Raw genomic sequence first — 16,837 nt, forward strand, 5'->3', positions numbered from 1 at the left:
TAATTTGGAGGGAGTTACATTGTTTAGGTTTTCATTTTTGTAAATTGCATGACTCACAAAACTTACATCAAACATTTTGGTGATAGCTACCATTCTTTCATTTTCAATGCAGAGCAAATAATCTTTCTGAGTTGTTCAGAATTCTACAGATATAGTAGAATCTGCAGACTGTATTTACATATCACTATAATTAAGCAAAATGCCTAGTTAAAAATTCCCAAATCTTACCATATGATTGGGAATCAGACAAGTTTTTAAAAATTACAGTATCAATGAAAAGGGTGAATAAGAGTTGGGATGTGAGAATGTCATTTTTGTTATACTACAGACACTAACATATGTTCAATAATAACACGAGGATTACTCCACTACATCAATTGCTTATGTATATAAGAAAATACATGCATATGGATCTCATTTCCAGCACAGGTCTAAATTTTGTATGATGAATATTTTTGTTCCTGTGTGATTTTAAATGAGCATTCTCAATAATTTTAAGCTTATTTAAATAATATTTCTTAATATAGGTAGATGTCAAGATATACCTCAAAATTTTTTTTATTATGTTCCTTTAAATTATTGCAAATAGTTTTGAGATATGTAGTTGATGTTTTTAGAGTATGTTTTATGGCTCTGTTAATTAGGTCCCAGATGTGAAATGCAGTGGTATATGATAATTAAGACCCTCAAAGCATACTGTAAGATGGATATCAACATGAACAGTGAACTATCTCTGTCTTAATGTGGATTCCAAAGTAGTTATAAAAAATGAATTTGACTCATGTTTATTTCTTTCATCAATTATTGTTGCACTTTTTCATACAACCAATTTTAATAATAACTGCTGCACTCTGAGAGCCTTTCATAACATCTGATTTACCCTTGAAGTTACAGCTTGCTTTTCAAAGACACAGAATTGTAACTATAAAGTTATAATAATAAAAAATTAGTAGCATTTTCTCCTTAATGTGTTATAGTTTAACAATAACCTAAAAGATCCTTAAATATATAATGGATTTTTGATATATTAATATATAGATATCTATATACTACTATATGGATATAACATATAAAAAAGATCCATATAAATAGACCTTTTCCTAGGCAAAGTTCCTGATTTGTATTGTCACATCAGGTTCTCTCTCCCTCCTTTCTATTTTCCTTGTCTGTCTGTCTTCTGAATTCATTTCGTTTCCTTCTGCTTCTGTACACACACACACACACACACACACACACACACACAAATTAAGGGAATATTTATGATACTAGACCTGACAGGTTGAGAATTTCCAGAGCATTTACTTTATGTATATTTATGAAATGTTTATGATAATATGAAACAATACTTAAACATCATTTGAATGTCCAAATCAACTAACCGGACAGTTACAAGGTGGAAGAGCTTCTAAAAGACAGCTATCTCAAACTATTTTATAGAAGGGAAATTTTATATTCAGATTAGTGAAATGAAGTATTTGTAATCACAGGGCTTGTCAGGTCAAGATTTAAACTCAACTTATGTGTCTTATTTTTAAAATATTGTTGTTTTTAACATTTCATTTGTCCTCCATACCCTAAATCTGAATAGCTTCAAAACTTCACAAACTCTATTGTGGTTAAATTCATTTCAACCATTTTATACATGGTGATCTGTTGAAAAAAATCCTTATTATTTGTGTTGTGTGTTCCATGAATCTAGATAATAGATACCCATGTGTTCTCACCTGTAATTGTCGTCTTTTTCAAGGTAATTAGATGTATACACTAATTAATGATAACTCTTTATTCTGCTCCATTTGGTACATATTCAAATGGCAAATTTAACATTTGGAAAGTACATGGTTTGACCCTTTTAACTTTACACATTTAAAATGTTATTTCTGTCATTCCCATTGCTAGTCTTTGTTGTTTTATTTTGTATGTCTTCTACATTGTTAACATTTTATTAGAAGAAAAGTTTTAAAAAAAGAAGAAAACTTTAGAGAATGGAATTTAGTAGAGAAATTGTTAGAATAAATTTCCTCTTAATGGTTTGATAAAATAATTATTTTTAAATGTTTCTCTTACTGAAGAAGAGTAATACCTTCCTTCATCCTCAATTAGGAAGGGGCCTATATAATATTTGGATTTATGTTCTGATTACATTTATCATATCTGTATGCATTTCTTGAAAACCAATTAGGTTTGTTCAAACAATACCTTGTCTATTTTTGTGATCTATTATTTAGACACCTTTAATAGGAAATAGGAAACAGTTTTTGTTTGGAAACCTCCACTATTAATTAAAGCTCATATTGTAGAAATACTGTTAGTTCTTAAATTTAACCAAAAACAAACTTAAATGTACCTTTAAAAAAGATATAATTTAGGATACATTTGTAAATGCAACTGTTTAATAATTATTTTGCAATATATTGGCTAAAGATATGAATTATATAAATTTTTTTCTAACCTTAAATTCTATTAGGGATATTTTAGTTTTATGAAGAATATACTAATAAAAAAAGATGTTATACATGTGTTTATTTTCATGAGAAATTGTCACAAAACAGATGGCTACTTAGTTAAATTGTGGTCTGTTTACTTGTGTGGGTAGGCCAGAAATGTAAAAAGCAATAGAAGGCTCGTGTGAACCAAATAGTTTTGGAAGGAACCTGTTTGTTTCCCAAAAATTCTCAGAGGAAAACCAAAGTTACAAATTAGGAGGATATTTATTCAAGTTTGGTAACTAAAATAGTGCATTGCAATTTCATTGGTTTGCCTGCATAAGCCAGAATCTGTCCATGGATGAGGGCTGGAACTGGAGATGAAAGATTTGAACTTGGATAATGCATATAAGTATTTATATCACTCCATTTCCAATTTGTTTAGTCATACAAACAAGTGGATGAAATAGCTCTATCTGCCAGTTTCCCTCCTTTGAAAGGTATTTCAAATGAATAAAAATAAAATACAGCCTACATTCTTTTTAAACTTAGAACTAGTTACCTGTGAAATAAAAATGATGTTAAAGTAATCTGCCTCCTGCTAATAATCAGCAAGAATTTAGTAACTTCCATGGGAGATTGTTTCCCCAGAAATGTCTGAATGTTGGGAAAAGTGATTTGCTTATATGTGAATATATTTTTAGATCTATATCTTGGCAGATGTGGTTAAGCTTCTTAAGCTATCAACATATATTTAACATACTACTATGATATTCACTTGAAGTTTTCTTTTAAAAAAATCCCGCTCATCTAATATCCTTTTAATACGTGTATTTTTTAGGGATGGATTGATTTTAGTGATGGATTGACATTGTTGACAATAAAAATTTACTTGAGAACATTTCTTGAGGTTCAAGCAGTTTGCTTTAAGACTAATAGATATTTATTCGTGGCATATTTCACATTGATATCACGAGGCATTCACAGGGTTTTATCTATAATTTAATTGATATTACATTGATATGAGTACTTTTCACTTTCAAGCTGGGAACAGAGTCAATTAGTCTAGTCATTATTACAATAAAGCTACTAAGGAATGGTTTGCAGTCACTTTAATGAATAATTGATTTAAATATGTTGGAGTATTAGAGATTTTGTAGTGTAAGCTCTTTGTATGTACTTTTATCCAAGATTTTCTCTTTTCTGAAACATTTTTCTTTCCTTTTTGTTTTATTTTGATTAATTTTTACTAACAAGAATTACCTGATGCCTGATGACATTTTTTGCAGTGAAGAGTGTAATACTTAAAAATCAAAACAATAAAAATTAAAATATTGGCCCAGGAGAGGATACTGTAACTTCTAATTACACTGGTACATTTTATTCACCTTATCCTTTATACTGTTTTTAAAATCAGGTAAGTATTAAAAAGCACCTGTTAATTTAACAGGCACACTTTGTCTCATTATATTTACTGCAGTGTTAAAGTTAAAGTTACAGTCATAAGCAACGAGTATTTATTTAAACTCTTACACACACAGTGCTTCTAGGTTTGCATTACAACATTTTATTATGAGTACTTACTTGAATTCACCAAGCTTATTTTTCTCAGTGTGTGGATTTCTATTTATAGCTGGGATTTTGTTTTTTCCATTAAATATTATGAGAAATAGAAATGTCCTATAAATTATTGTTTAATGAAAATAATAAATACACTCTTAAAATGCTTTCAGTGTTTGCTAGGATCTGCAAACTGAATTTGATTTTGGTCCAACTGAAGCTTGTAAAGACCTCTTGATATCTGCAGTTGATGTGTTTTGAGGTAGAATCAGTTTCAGAAGTCATTACTTTTGTGTGGTCTACCTTCTCATTTTTTCACCTCCTTACATTCTGTTTCTCCCTTTAATTAATTTCAACAGTATTTTATGCCTCTATTGGCCTGGTTTGATATCAGACAGATTATTCCAAGAACCTCTTTCTTGATTCTAATTGTAGAGAATTCAAATTCAGAAGCTCCTGATAAGCAGTTCCCAATACATGCTGGTCCAACATGCTTTACTCCATGGCTTTATTTTATGAAAATATTTTCTGCATGCAGTAGTAAAGTATTAAAAATAATAAGACTTACAACTTAATTACTACGAAATGAATTAAATCATGATGGATTAAATGGCAAAGATCTTATAACATTGCCTTTTTAAAGTGTGTGTGGTGTCAAAGATATTCTTGTGAATTAATGTACTGGAAAATGTTTTCTATTAAATGAAGATTTGTTGTCTTCTCTTTAAAACAGTGTGCACTTTATTCATATTTAAATTATTTTACATATTAATAATCACACTTGTTTTCCAAATTGCATATTTTGAATAAATTAAAAGTAGTGTGACAATTTAGTTTGTGTGAACTATTTTGAGTAAAATAATGTGTCAGCATACCATTTCTTTTATACATCTTGTACATAGGACTCAAAAATAGGAATTGGACATTAATTATTTGGGTTTTTTTCTACTCGATAGGTGCTATGGATATAGAGGAGAGAAATCGCCAAATGAAAATTAACAAATACAAACAGGTAGCCGGATCAGATCCCAGACTGGAACAAGATTACCATTCAAAGGCAAGACATTTTTCTTTTTAAAAGTTGTAAAATAAAATCATATGAAACCATTAGACTATTTCAAAACAATTGAATGCAGATTAGTCAGAGACAATCATAAAGCAAAAACCCCAAAATATTAGTAAATGTAAAACTTAAAATGTGTCTATACACCAGTTGTTAGGGATTGATTTTAACACAGCATGTTATTTTTGAATATAAGAGTTTATAGGTATGAAAACTTTGAAAATTTTTCCACTGATAAAACCTCAGACCTCTCAGAATTGTTTAGAAATTAAGTCTGTCATCTTGTGATTTTCTTAAACATAGATTTCCTCATTTGATAGTGTTTTAATGGAATCTGGTTTATTCTTGAGCTATTGAAACAAAAAGTACATACTCATGAGTTGTTACTCTGAATTCAAAGGGCTCTCCAAAAGAGGATTGTTGTATAATTTAATCATTCAGATCATGGATTATTTATACTTTATGTATGTTAGAGAAGTCAAACACCTATTATGTAAGTCTAAGAGGCCATATTGTGATTGTAGCAGGTAAGGCCAGTTGCTAGCTTCTTCAATTATACAATCTAGTGGAGGCAGAGAGTCTTGTATCAGCATTTATTTCCAAACTACCAATCTCTTTATCAAACTACATGAATACAGAATGTTCATCATAGAATTCTGATTTACTGGAGTTATCCCAGGCTATAGCCAGAGGTAAATTTAAGAAAAGCAAAATGCTTTGATCTTACTTGATGATATGTAAACTTCCAGAAACTTTTCACTAAAATGAAAAAATGAATAAGTTGAAAAATACAGTGGATTTATACAGATTAATTCTATGATGGCATGGATTTTCAGAGGTATAACTATCTTGAATTGAATTTCATAAGGAATATCTGTATGTTTTGGTATTTCTGCCTGGAGGCTTCCATTATGTTCAAGTCTGTCATTAATTTATTTTATGGAGTATAAAGACTGAGACCCAAAGGTCCACTAATGCAAACCTTTTGGATTCCTGTAAATATGGTTTTAGATAGCACAAATCTGCTTTCATCCTGCTATATTTCAAGAAGCAAAAATAAAGATTGATAAAAAATATGCACAATGCATTCCATAATCCTGGCAATAAGATAAGAGTGTTCAGTGAAAATAAATTCAGAACAAACCAAGATAACTCTAAAGTTTTAGAATAAAAGACATAGCCTGAGAGTTGTACACCTGTTAGGAGTGGGACGTAAGTTTTGATACTGAGCTTCCTAAGAAGTGAAAAAGGCAGAAAGCGAAAATTTTGTCAGCTGTGTAGCTTACATTGCTGATACTTAGAGCCAATTCTGTAGAAGCAATAACAATGGTTCTTGCTTTGGAAATTGGACAAGCTTACTACAGGGGATTGGATCAAAGAAATACTATAGGTGCATCCATGATATTTTCTTTTCCTTCCAAAAGACAAGTTTTGCTTCCATTCCAATTCTTGAATAAGTGAAAGATGGATGTTAATATTTTATACTTTTGACATCAATTTAGGTTGGGAGAAATTTCAGTCCTGGGGGAGAAATAATTACACTCAACAATATAATTTTTTTTATATTCTCTAGGACAGTGGATTTCTAAGGGTCATGTCAGGTATGCAGCTTTGGCAACTCCTATAGACTTTTAGCCATAAAGTTGTCTGAACTTCCTCCAGGTCAATAGACTCAAAGCTTTGGGATCCAATATCCCTGTGTTTGGACAAGTTTATCAAGTAATTTCTACATAGAAAAAAATTGAGGACTACTACTTCATGGTGAATTACTCATAAAATTTAAGTGACTTAATAAGTTGACTCCCTCATTTAGGGTTTTTTTATTTTTGTGGAAACCAAGGATGAATGATTTAATAATTAAAAATATTAGAAACTTTGACAGTAAACTAGTCAACACTTTTATAAGGCCTCTCCCAGATGCTAACCAGTCTTATCGCAGCATACAACAGTTAATGTGTATTCTGCTTAGATTATGTGATGTACTTACTCTGAGAAATAGAATCAAGCTATTGAAGCATAATTTTTGAAAGGACCAAAACACAGTCTATTTTGTATCACAACAAACTGTGTCTTGTTGTGGCACTATCATTGATCAGTAAATGAAAGACATAGAGATGAATTTCAGTGCTAATAGTCCCTGAGTTAAAAACTGTTAATATGATCTGTTTCTTTTACATGAATAAAATCTGGTTTATATTTCCTTTCTTTGCTTTCTTATTTTGTTAACATTTGCTTCTTTTAGAGCCTGTTTTTGAGTTCTTTTGTGTGCTAATATGTTAGATTTAATTCCTGAAATAATTGAATAAGTGAAGATATTAAGATATAGAAACTGTAAGCTACCTACCCAAGTTTACATAACTAGTAAGAAAAAGTGTTGCTTGTAACTATTCAGTTTTTCAAAGATGAGATAATTGAGATGGTATCAAAGCGTCTAATGGAATATATGCTACAATTCTGAGCATTAAGAAATTTCATATTTAATTCAATTGAATTTTTAAAGTTAAAGATACAGTACATATTCTAATGGTATTATATCCTCAATCTAGAGACTTCTGCATTAATATTTGAAAAAATAATTGTGGTTAAACTTTAAAAATTACCCAATAACTCACTTTGAAAGCAGGTATGTAACAATACCTTAAGTTACTGTCTATCTTAGAAGATTTTGAAGTATACTATGAAATTGGAAAGCAGACTATTTCTAACAGAAGCAGTAAAAGGCATTTGCAGCCATGATTACTAGTTACTCAGGAGATGTTCTCTGTAGGATTTTCCACAAAGCAGAATTTAATACTCAATGCACCTATTGCATTCTCTCAATCCCTCCCTTGAATCTCCCTCATCTCTTTTTTCCTCTGCAATAATTTAAAATCAACTTATATTTTTCTCTAGGAAACCAGTGTGCTTTGCTCTTCACTGTTCATAAAGTATGATTTGTCTTTTAGTTTTAGCAGTGAAGATTGTAGTTCATTATAGTCATGTTTCTCTGAGAATATAATCATAAATTAACATGATTACATGAATTAAAAACTCAAAAATGTTAGTTATACATGAAAATTAATATGAGGAATGTGATATTCATTTAAACATATATATTTTTTGAATTAGCTATGTTTAAATGTTCCCAGAATCAATATTGTGATATATATTTATTTTAAAGATTTATTTATTTGAATGTCAGAATTATGGGTAGAGAGAGGGAGAAGCAGACTCTTTCATCCACTGGTTCACTCTCCAATTTTCCACAAAAGCCAGAGGTGGAGATTGAAATCCAGATTTAGAGTGGAGCAGCCAAGACATGAGCCAACACCTATATGCTGTGTGTGGCAGATTTACGCCCTACACTGCGAAGCCAGCACCATGAGGATATTTTTTAAAAGGGTGGTTCATAGCATTTCAATTTTATATAGCTAATAGTCAATATTCTTCTGGAAACTCAAAACTTATTTCTTGGAGGAATAGTGCTCTTACACAAAGAGCATTTGTGGCGATGTTCCCACAACGGCATCGCAAAGATACTTTTCCCCTAATATCTTACTTTATGTTGTAATTTCCAGTTTTTGTTATTTATCTCCTTTGAATTGAAAAGTGACATAGCCTGTAAATTGCCTTAATTTTTCCCAAATGCAGGCCATTTCTGCAGTAATGGTGTGGGAACAGAGTACAAAGTAGTGAAAGAAAACAGAAGGAATTTCTCTCCTTGCGTAGTGGATGCCTGATCCTGCACAGGTCTCACATCCCGTCACCTTTCCCTGGACATCTCATCTTTTAAGCACTTGTCACATATCTCAAAGATGTATCAGGAGGAAAGTTGTAAAATATGAACAACAACACAGATATGGTTCTATTTTTAATAAAAGCCCCTGTACCTGCAAACCAACCAACCAACCAACCAACCAACCAACCAACCAACCAACCAGCCAATCAAAACTAAGATGCTAGAATTAGACGAAGTAACAATATCAATGAGTTCAAGCAGTTAAATACTTCTGGCAATAGGTTGCCAATGTTAACAGTTTCACTTTAGTAGAGTTTATTCTCTTCCACAGTGAGAAAATGCATTTTGTACTGGCCTTAAATGTTTTACATTGGCTTTAAAGACTCAGGCAATAGGGATACCAGAAGAGTCAAGACAATTTGAGGCTTGTCAGCAGTGGCTGCTTTTAAGCATCTATTGTTTGTGAGTCAGGAATACTTAAAGGCTCAAATGTCATCAAATGGATGTTTGAGTATTACGTAGCTAAAGGGAACACAGCCAGGAAACTCCACCCAGGTGGCTTTGGAAAGATTTACCCTCAAAGTCTCAGCTTCTCTATTGGAAAGTTTGTAATATATTTTGTAGTAGAGCAGTAATGACGATTAAAAGAGAAGACACACACACACACACACACACACACACACACACACACACACACACACACGGTAATAACCAAAAAATCATGGGTGCTAGAAATGAATATGATAGCATCAAAAAGAAATGTACGGAAGCAGTTGGGTTAATGAGAAGGATTTGCATTTACTGTATGTATCAGGCAACACTCTCTATTCTTGAAGAACTTCAAGCAGCTAAAGAACTTCTTAATGCTAAAATCAAATTTACTGGGAAAAATTTGTATAGATCTTGCAGTGCTATAAACAGTTTTTTAAGGAGACAAATTTAATGTATGTTGAAAATCTATAAATTTACAAATTTCAGAATTTCAGAAATTATCAAGGCTGACATTAAATGTGACTTGGTCTGTAACTTGTGACTTGCCTAACAGAGATAAATTTGAGTAAAGATGTTTAAAAAGAAATAGTTGTTAATAATTACGACAAATGGATCTGAAAGCTATGAAAATAAATTTATAAAAAGGAAAATTTTAACAATAAATAGCTTTCCATAAATTAAAGAATTAAATGAAAATACACAAATTAGGATATGGTGTGAAAATAAAGAAATCAAAGGTATGTTTTCATTTTATATCAGTGATTGCAATAAAATACTTACAAAATTTGTTTTTCTGAAGCAGAAAAGTTGAGCTGTTGACAGCATACAGCACAGCATGCCTGTGGTTGTAGAAGAGTGACACAGCTTCACTTCTCAAGCTACCAGGACAGCCAGGACAACCCAGCATCCGCATGCACCTGCATCACTCTGCTGGTGTTGTGTGGAATCATCTGGCATATTCAAAGCATTGTAACAGGAGTGGTCTCATGATAATTTCTGCCATACTAGGTCCCCAAGAAGTACATTAACATGTCCTGTAAGAAGAATAGAAGCATCCTTCTTTGATATGAATAGTTTTCAGGTATTCCATGATGCTTGATCTAGCCAAGTATCAAGCAGCTTGGTTGCATATTTTACCATCAGAATTGAGACCATCTGCTTAGAGATTTTATTCCAAGTTAGGTCAAGAATTTTGCCTCTTATTAATGGAAATGCTGGAGTACCCCCAGTGACTGCACCTGGAGTTTTTTCAATGAAGTATACCATTTCTTTACATTTCTATATGACTTTGTCAAATTTTGTTTGTTTCCGCAGAACCTCACAATCTGATAGCTTCAGGTCCTATAGCAATATCCGAAGGGAATGCCTCAATAAGGCTCCTGATATGGCAGCATATGCAGGAAAAACAGACTACTTGGAAGCATTCTTATTGCCTAAGTAGCCTACAAGACTCCGAGAAATTGTGCCAAATCTTGGATGCTGCTGCCAGTTCTTTATAGTCACACCTGTCTTCCAGCTGCAGTTGCATTTGACCATGTATTGCAAATTGTTGATTGCATTCTGGACTCACATCAGACCACACTGCTCTAGGCTTCTAGGCTACTTGGCTGCTTGCCTAAGTCAGCCAACTTCCAGCTTTTTACTAGTCACCTGATGACTACTCTATAGTTGTTCCTACCAAGAGTATTCATGAAAGAAAACAAACCTAGATTTAAAAATTTTAGATGATTAAATGAGCAAGTAAGAAGAGCAACATGCAATATGGCTCTAGAGTGAAAAATGTATGAGTAGAAATCTTATCAAGGCCTAATTTAAAAAAAAAAAGCAAACTTCAGTCTCACAAAATTAACAATTGACTGTGTAGTGTAATGAAGCAGGACTGTAATTCAGACGAAAAAGGGGTAAAATCACATTATAAACCTTACGTCTTTTATGTTTTAAAAATATTAATTTTTAGTAGATTTCTTGCTTATATTAAACGTTAATCAAACTGGACTTTGAAAGTAACTGAAAAAGTCCCTGTATATGTTTATATAAATTTTTTTCCTTTACCTCTGAGGTAAATAAAAGAAAGGCAAATGTATCATCAAGAGGGGTGTACGTTTTTTGCTGTCAAGGTGCATTATTGGTTAACTATAATAGTGGCTATGTTCCTGGCACTACTATCAAAGTGTGAATTGCAGTACTAGAGGTATATGAACCGTTTTCTTAATTACTGTGATGATAACTAAGTGTAAACTCCACACTAATATTGAAAGTGTGGACGCCAGGACAAACTTTCTGAATTCACTTCCTACTATTTGTATGACATTAGTCAAATTAATTGATGTCCTTGTTCCTCAGATGTTTTCTTTTGTGTTCCGATAATGATGCCTACTCTTGGAATTGTACTCAAGCTAAAGTCCATTAGCGTATGCATACAACTGTTAGATTAGAGCGTGTGCAGAGTAAGCAATCAAGAGATGTTAGCCTTAATGTAATAATGGTGTTGTAGTGGTCATGATGATGATGGAGAAGGAAAAATAAGAAAAATAAGAATAAAATGTTTTTCCAGGAGATTATTTGCCTTTACCAAAGCCTTTGGCAGTTCAGGTCTATATTTGTTCTCACTAACCAAATGGAAGAGATGGAGGAATATATCTTTAAAGTAATCTTAGAAATGAGTAGGGGTGCATGCAGGAAAAATGAGAGAACTATGACATTTAAAAGAACCAAAACTTAATAATTTGCCTCATTTTTATGATGGAGTCCAAATTTTAGCTAATCAGTATTGTTAATCATGCCTTTTGCAATCCCTATCAAGCCAGCTGTATTTCAGATATGTATTTTGATAGCTACAGAAATACATAAAACTGTATTCATACAAATTTATGTATCTATACCTACATCTGTACTACATCTCTCACACAAACATCCTAAATCCCTGAGTCAAAAAAGGCCTTTCTGACTGCGACATTTTAGTTAAAGACAATGTTTCATTTCTTCCTTATTTATGGTTATACATACACGTGAACACACACATACACACACACAATCTTGCTCTGAGATTAAAAACTTATTTAATTTCATTAAATAAATGAAATTATAGATTTTGTGTTTTGACTTATAATTGAACTTTGATTTTAAGTTTTAACCTTGGGGTTCCTTTTGTCTTCAATATCTTTTGTTTGAGTTACAATAACATAAGACCATAGATGTAATGGCATAGACAATGTGAATAATTTTCTCACAGTTTTGATGACTAGCATTTCAATATCAATATGCCATTGGGTCATTCTGAGGACTCTCATGAAATGAAGATGACCACTGTCTTGCTATGTCCTCAAATGATTTCTTTGTGTCTGTGTCTAAATCCTAGTTTATCTTTACTAGGACATCAGGAAGATTGGAATCAGATGTGACACATGTTTGAAAGGCTCTATATCCAAATGGAGTTACATTCTAAGACACTGGAGGTTAGAATCTCCATATTTAAATTATGGGTAACAAAAGTCAGCTCATCACACGTTTCTAGATTAGCTATACTGGTCTTTTGAATGAATACTTTAAAGCATCATGAAAATATTTAATTAGAATGTAAAGAAACTTGTTAAGACAATTAAATGACACTGTTATTTTAAAATTTGATTTTGTTATTTTTTCTATTTCTCTCTTTTTCCAGTCTATCTTCCCAAATTTTTGGAGATAAAATGATTTAGTTTTCGATTCACAAGTTTCTTTTCTTATTACTTTTTAGGATTTTATTAATACATTGGAATCCTAGGCTCACAGAAAAAGCAAAATAATTGCTACAATACAGTCCTCATGTTAACATATTAATACAAAGAAAACCGATTTATTGTAGCTCAGTTCAAAAATATTATAATGCTTTTCTTCCTTTCCTTTCATTTTTAAATTTTGACATTTTATTTTATAGTCAAGGGAATAATACTCCTCTAAATAAATACAGAGTTCAGCAAGTAAATTGTAGCCATTAGGTCAGGAATCCAACAGGAATGTAGCAAGGACTTTAGACAATAATCAAATGAGAAGATGTCACTTTCACACATAGACAATAAATTTTAAATAATAAATCACTAAGACTAGCAGCTTATCATCCTTAACTGTTAGTTTGACAAAGATATTAAGTGATGGAGCTGTATTTGCAATAATACTGATACATGTAGCTATTTCTTTATTGTTGCTGTTTTGGTTTTAGTTTTTTGTTTTGTTTTATGTTACATTTTAGTTTCTACACTTAAGGAAGACCATATGAATTCTGTGTGAAGACTTTGAATAAGTAGCTTAGTAGTTCTTCACAATCCCCAATTTTTTTAATCTTTAAAGTAAGGAAACTTTGTAAGTTACTAAAAAGTGCCTTGCAAATATATAATTTTTTGGAGTCAACATTGAAAGACTATATAATGATACCTAGGTTATAACAAGTCTTATTGTGAAACAACCAAATTATTTAATCTTATAGCTTAACATTTAAGGTTAGGTTTGAAATTGTTTTTCTACATTTCATTCTGTCAATTCTAATGTTTCATTCATGGAATTAGTAACCACTGATCTGTGTCAAGTTCTTTGCCAGAAGTCTCAATAATGCTTAAAGTTACATAATTTTGTAGTCAATTGCTATAATTTAAGAACAAATGTGCACATATAATGTTTTTCTGTTAATTTACATGAAATAATATATAGTTCAATTTGAATTAACTCATGTATTAAAACCTTTAATTAGTACATTCATCTAGGGCAACATACAACCATTCAATTTCGTAGCTATAATCCTGATATGTAGTAGTTGTACAATGGACACAATACTAGTTAAAGTTTTCATAGCCACTTTTAAGTTTTTTTCAAGTCAAGATTAATTATTTAACAAAATAGATGAATGATGGTGAGAATTTAGTATCAAAATCTAGATCTTTAGTTTCTTATGGGATTTATTATTATTGTGGAAGTTTATTATGATCATGATAAGTATTTGCCATGTTAAGACCTAAACTCTTATGTAGAGATCATTTTGGAACTGCAAAGAGGAACTATGTAGAATAGACTCAATCTAGCTGTGAGAGATCCTGAGAAATGGAGTTATTGTGTTTTGCTGTTGTTAGATCACCAAAATAAATATGATTCTTTTGGTAAAGAACAGAGAAAAAGAAGGCATATCAGACAGGCAGTCTACAACAAATGCTACAAATAATTTGATGTTAAAAACAGCAACTACGGGCAAGAATGCACCTATTTGTAAAGCCTAAGTAGTAGCATAGTGAGATGATATACATTATTTTTATTCCATGAGTAAATGTTATTTTTTGACTAATTAGAATGCACAATGTTAGAGATGGAAAGATTTGACACAACTCTGAGGATTTAGGATTTTATATATATTATTTTTATATATTATAATAATATCAATATCATATTATTAATATAACACATATTAAGAATATGTCATCATATATTATTATTTCATTTATATATATAGAAATACAGGGAATAAAAAGGAACAAGACTTCATTTGGTGTGAAAAACAACAAATTTGATTTTGGTCATATTGAATTTGATGTGCTTACAAACTATATATGGGAGATGCCTTGTCATCATCCAGAATAATCTGAAGCATGGGACGGAGGTGAGGACAAAAGATAGGGCTTCATTTTAATCATGACATGATAATTAAAATGAGGAGATAATGGATTATATCATTTGGGAGAATAATTTAGAGAAATATTTGGAAACTTTGGGGAAAATATGATTTAAACTCATGTTAAGGAAAATTGGATCCAAGGAAAAGAAATGAAGCAAGAACAAAGAGATAACGAGAAAATCATGAGTGAGATTATCTGAGAAACTATTACGGGAAAGTTTCAAGAGGAGAAAGAAAAGAAAATTAAAAAGTTATCAATGATCTATGAATTAGGTTGTTATTGCTTTGAGGTTTTGCAGTTTTATTTGGTTTGAGGTTTTTTCCTTTTTTTTTGAGAACACTTTTAGTAACTGGTGGAATGGATTAAGGGTTATTGATTCTGAAGAAGAAAATGATACATTCACTGGGTAAGGGAAAAAGTGTAAGTTCTATCGCTACTTGAGACTTCTAAACTTGGGATTTAATTGTGTAACTGGCATTTCTAGTCCTGAAAAAATATGAGAAGTAGAGAAATAGAAGAAAGTAAGGGATGGTTGTTCATCAAGCATGAGATGGGTGCTGATAGAGTGCTCACAGAGCCAAACCTTTGAAGAAGCCATTGACTGCTGGCAATAATTCTTCCTTTATGAATTTCTTCAGATGAAGACGTAGTTGACTTTTTAGTAAGCCTATATTCACATTGTGCGTGGCTTTTTTTTTTTTTTCTTTCATTGTGGCTCTTTTTCTTAGGCTGATGTTGCTTTTCCAAGTGTCAGTGATTCCCAGATGAGTATGTTCTCAGATACAGCATCTTACTTCCCTTTATTCTTTGTTTCTCAGGGGCTTTTACTGAGTCCTATAAATAATGCTTGTATTTCTAAACCCCTGCAGCCAGTGCTGACCCAATTCCACTCTCGGTTCTATTTGGTATCTTGAAATCTGCCACAGTGAGAGTATTCTTAGCACGGAAATGAGGAAAAAATAAAGTTTTTTTCCCCCCCAAAAAAGGTGATTGTCAAGCACGTACCAAAACAGCACTGTACTGACCATTGACAAATAATGAAATCAGGAGGACTTAATGGAGGAGGTGACATCTTCACTGTGCCTTGGAAGATGACTAGATGGAGTTCATGAATAGGGTACTAAATTGGCTCACCTCAACTGACAGTACTTCCATATAACAGCAACTATCATCCTGCCCATCTCCCAAGGTTTTAGAGAATTACATGATTTAATCTACCTGTAGTACTTAGAGCAGTGCTTTCCACAGGTACACATATAATTGTAGCTTATTTTATTCCTCTACCTGACTAAGGATGGCATCCATCATACAAGCCATGATGAGAAAGTTTGTCTCAAGTTCCAGGGAAAATTTAGACCCCTGATTCCTTTCCAGATTGAGGCATGGTATTCCTCAGCCTTGTTTTCCTTTGGAATCTTCTCCTTGCTCCCTTACACTACCAGACAGCTTTCAAGCTGGGCTTTCATCTCCGGAGTATAGTTCACCAGGCTGTACAACCTTTATACCTTCAAACGTCTGTGCCTTTCTTTCCCCTGCCTTCTCTCTCCCAAACAGAGATCCTTAGTGAACATTGCCAACTTTAGGAGTCTTATCTCAAATTGAGTCTGCCAAGTATGTTTTCCAACAGTGCAGTGCTCGAATCATGACTGCCACAGAGAAAATAAAATCATCCAGAATTCACTTATCAAAGAGAAAATACCAGCTAATAGAGTAGTATCAGAGGGTAGCAGCTACTCTCTTTGGATTATGAAATGAAATAAAAATCAGATGGCTTCTTTCTCACCTTGTTTTTTCCTTGTCTGCAGAGCAGGACTCCTATCTCTCTATTCTCTTCTATCGTGCCCCTCCTGATATGGGGAGCCCTCTCCCAGATTTCAACCTATCCTTAGTTTTTCAGAAGACAGTTTATCCTGTTTTATTTCTAGATTGCAAAAAAAAAAAA

General features: G+C 32.1%; 1 protein-coding gene across 1 annotated transcript in view; it reads left to right on the forward strand.

Annotated features, from left to right (window-relative positions):
- The window catches only part of LOC121151335 (regulating synaptic membrane exocytosis protein 2-like), a 351,958-nt gene that overhangs the window by 328,008 nt on the left and 7,113 nt on the right, over positions 1 to 16,837 (forward strand). The window contains exon 22 of the mRNA XM_040972681.1: positions 4,943 to 5,043. Within this exon, the coding sequence (XP_040828615.1) occupies positions 4,943 to 5,043 (101 nt within the window). The remainder of the gene's footprint in view (positions 1 to 4,942; positions 5,044 to 16,837) is intronic.

Source organism: Ochotona curzoniae, unplaced genomic scaffold (genome assembly GCF_017591425.1).
Source record: "Ochotona curzoniae isolate NIBS_2020 unplaced genomic scaffold, NIBS_Ocur_1.0 contig_2318, whole genome shotgun sequence".
Taxonomy (NCBI): Eukaryota; Metazoa; Chordata; class Mammalia; order Lagomorpha; family Ochotonidae; genus Ochotona; species Ochotona curzoniae.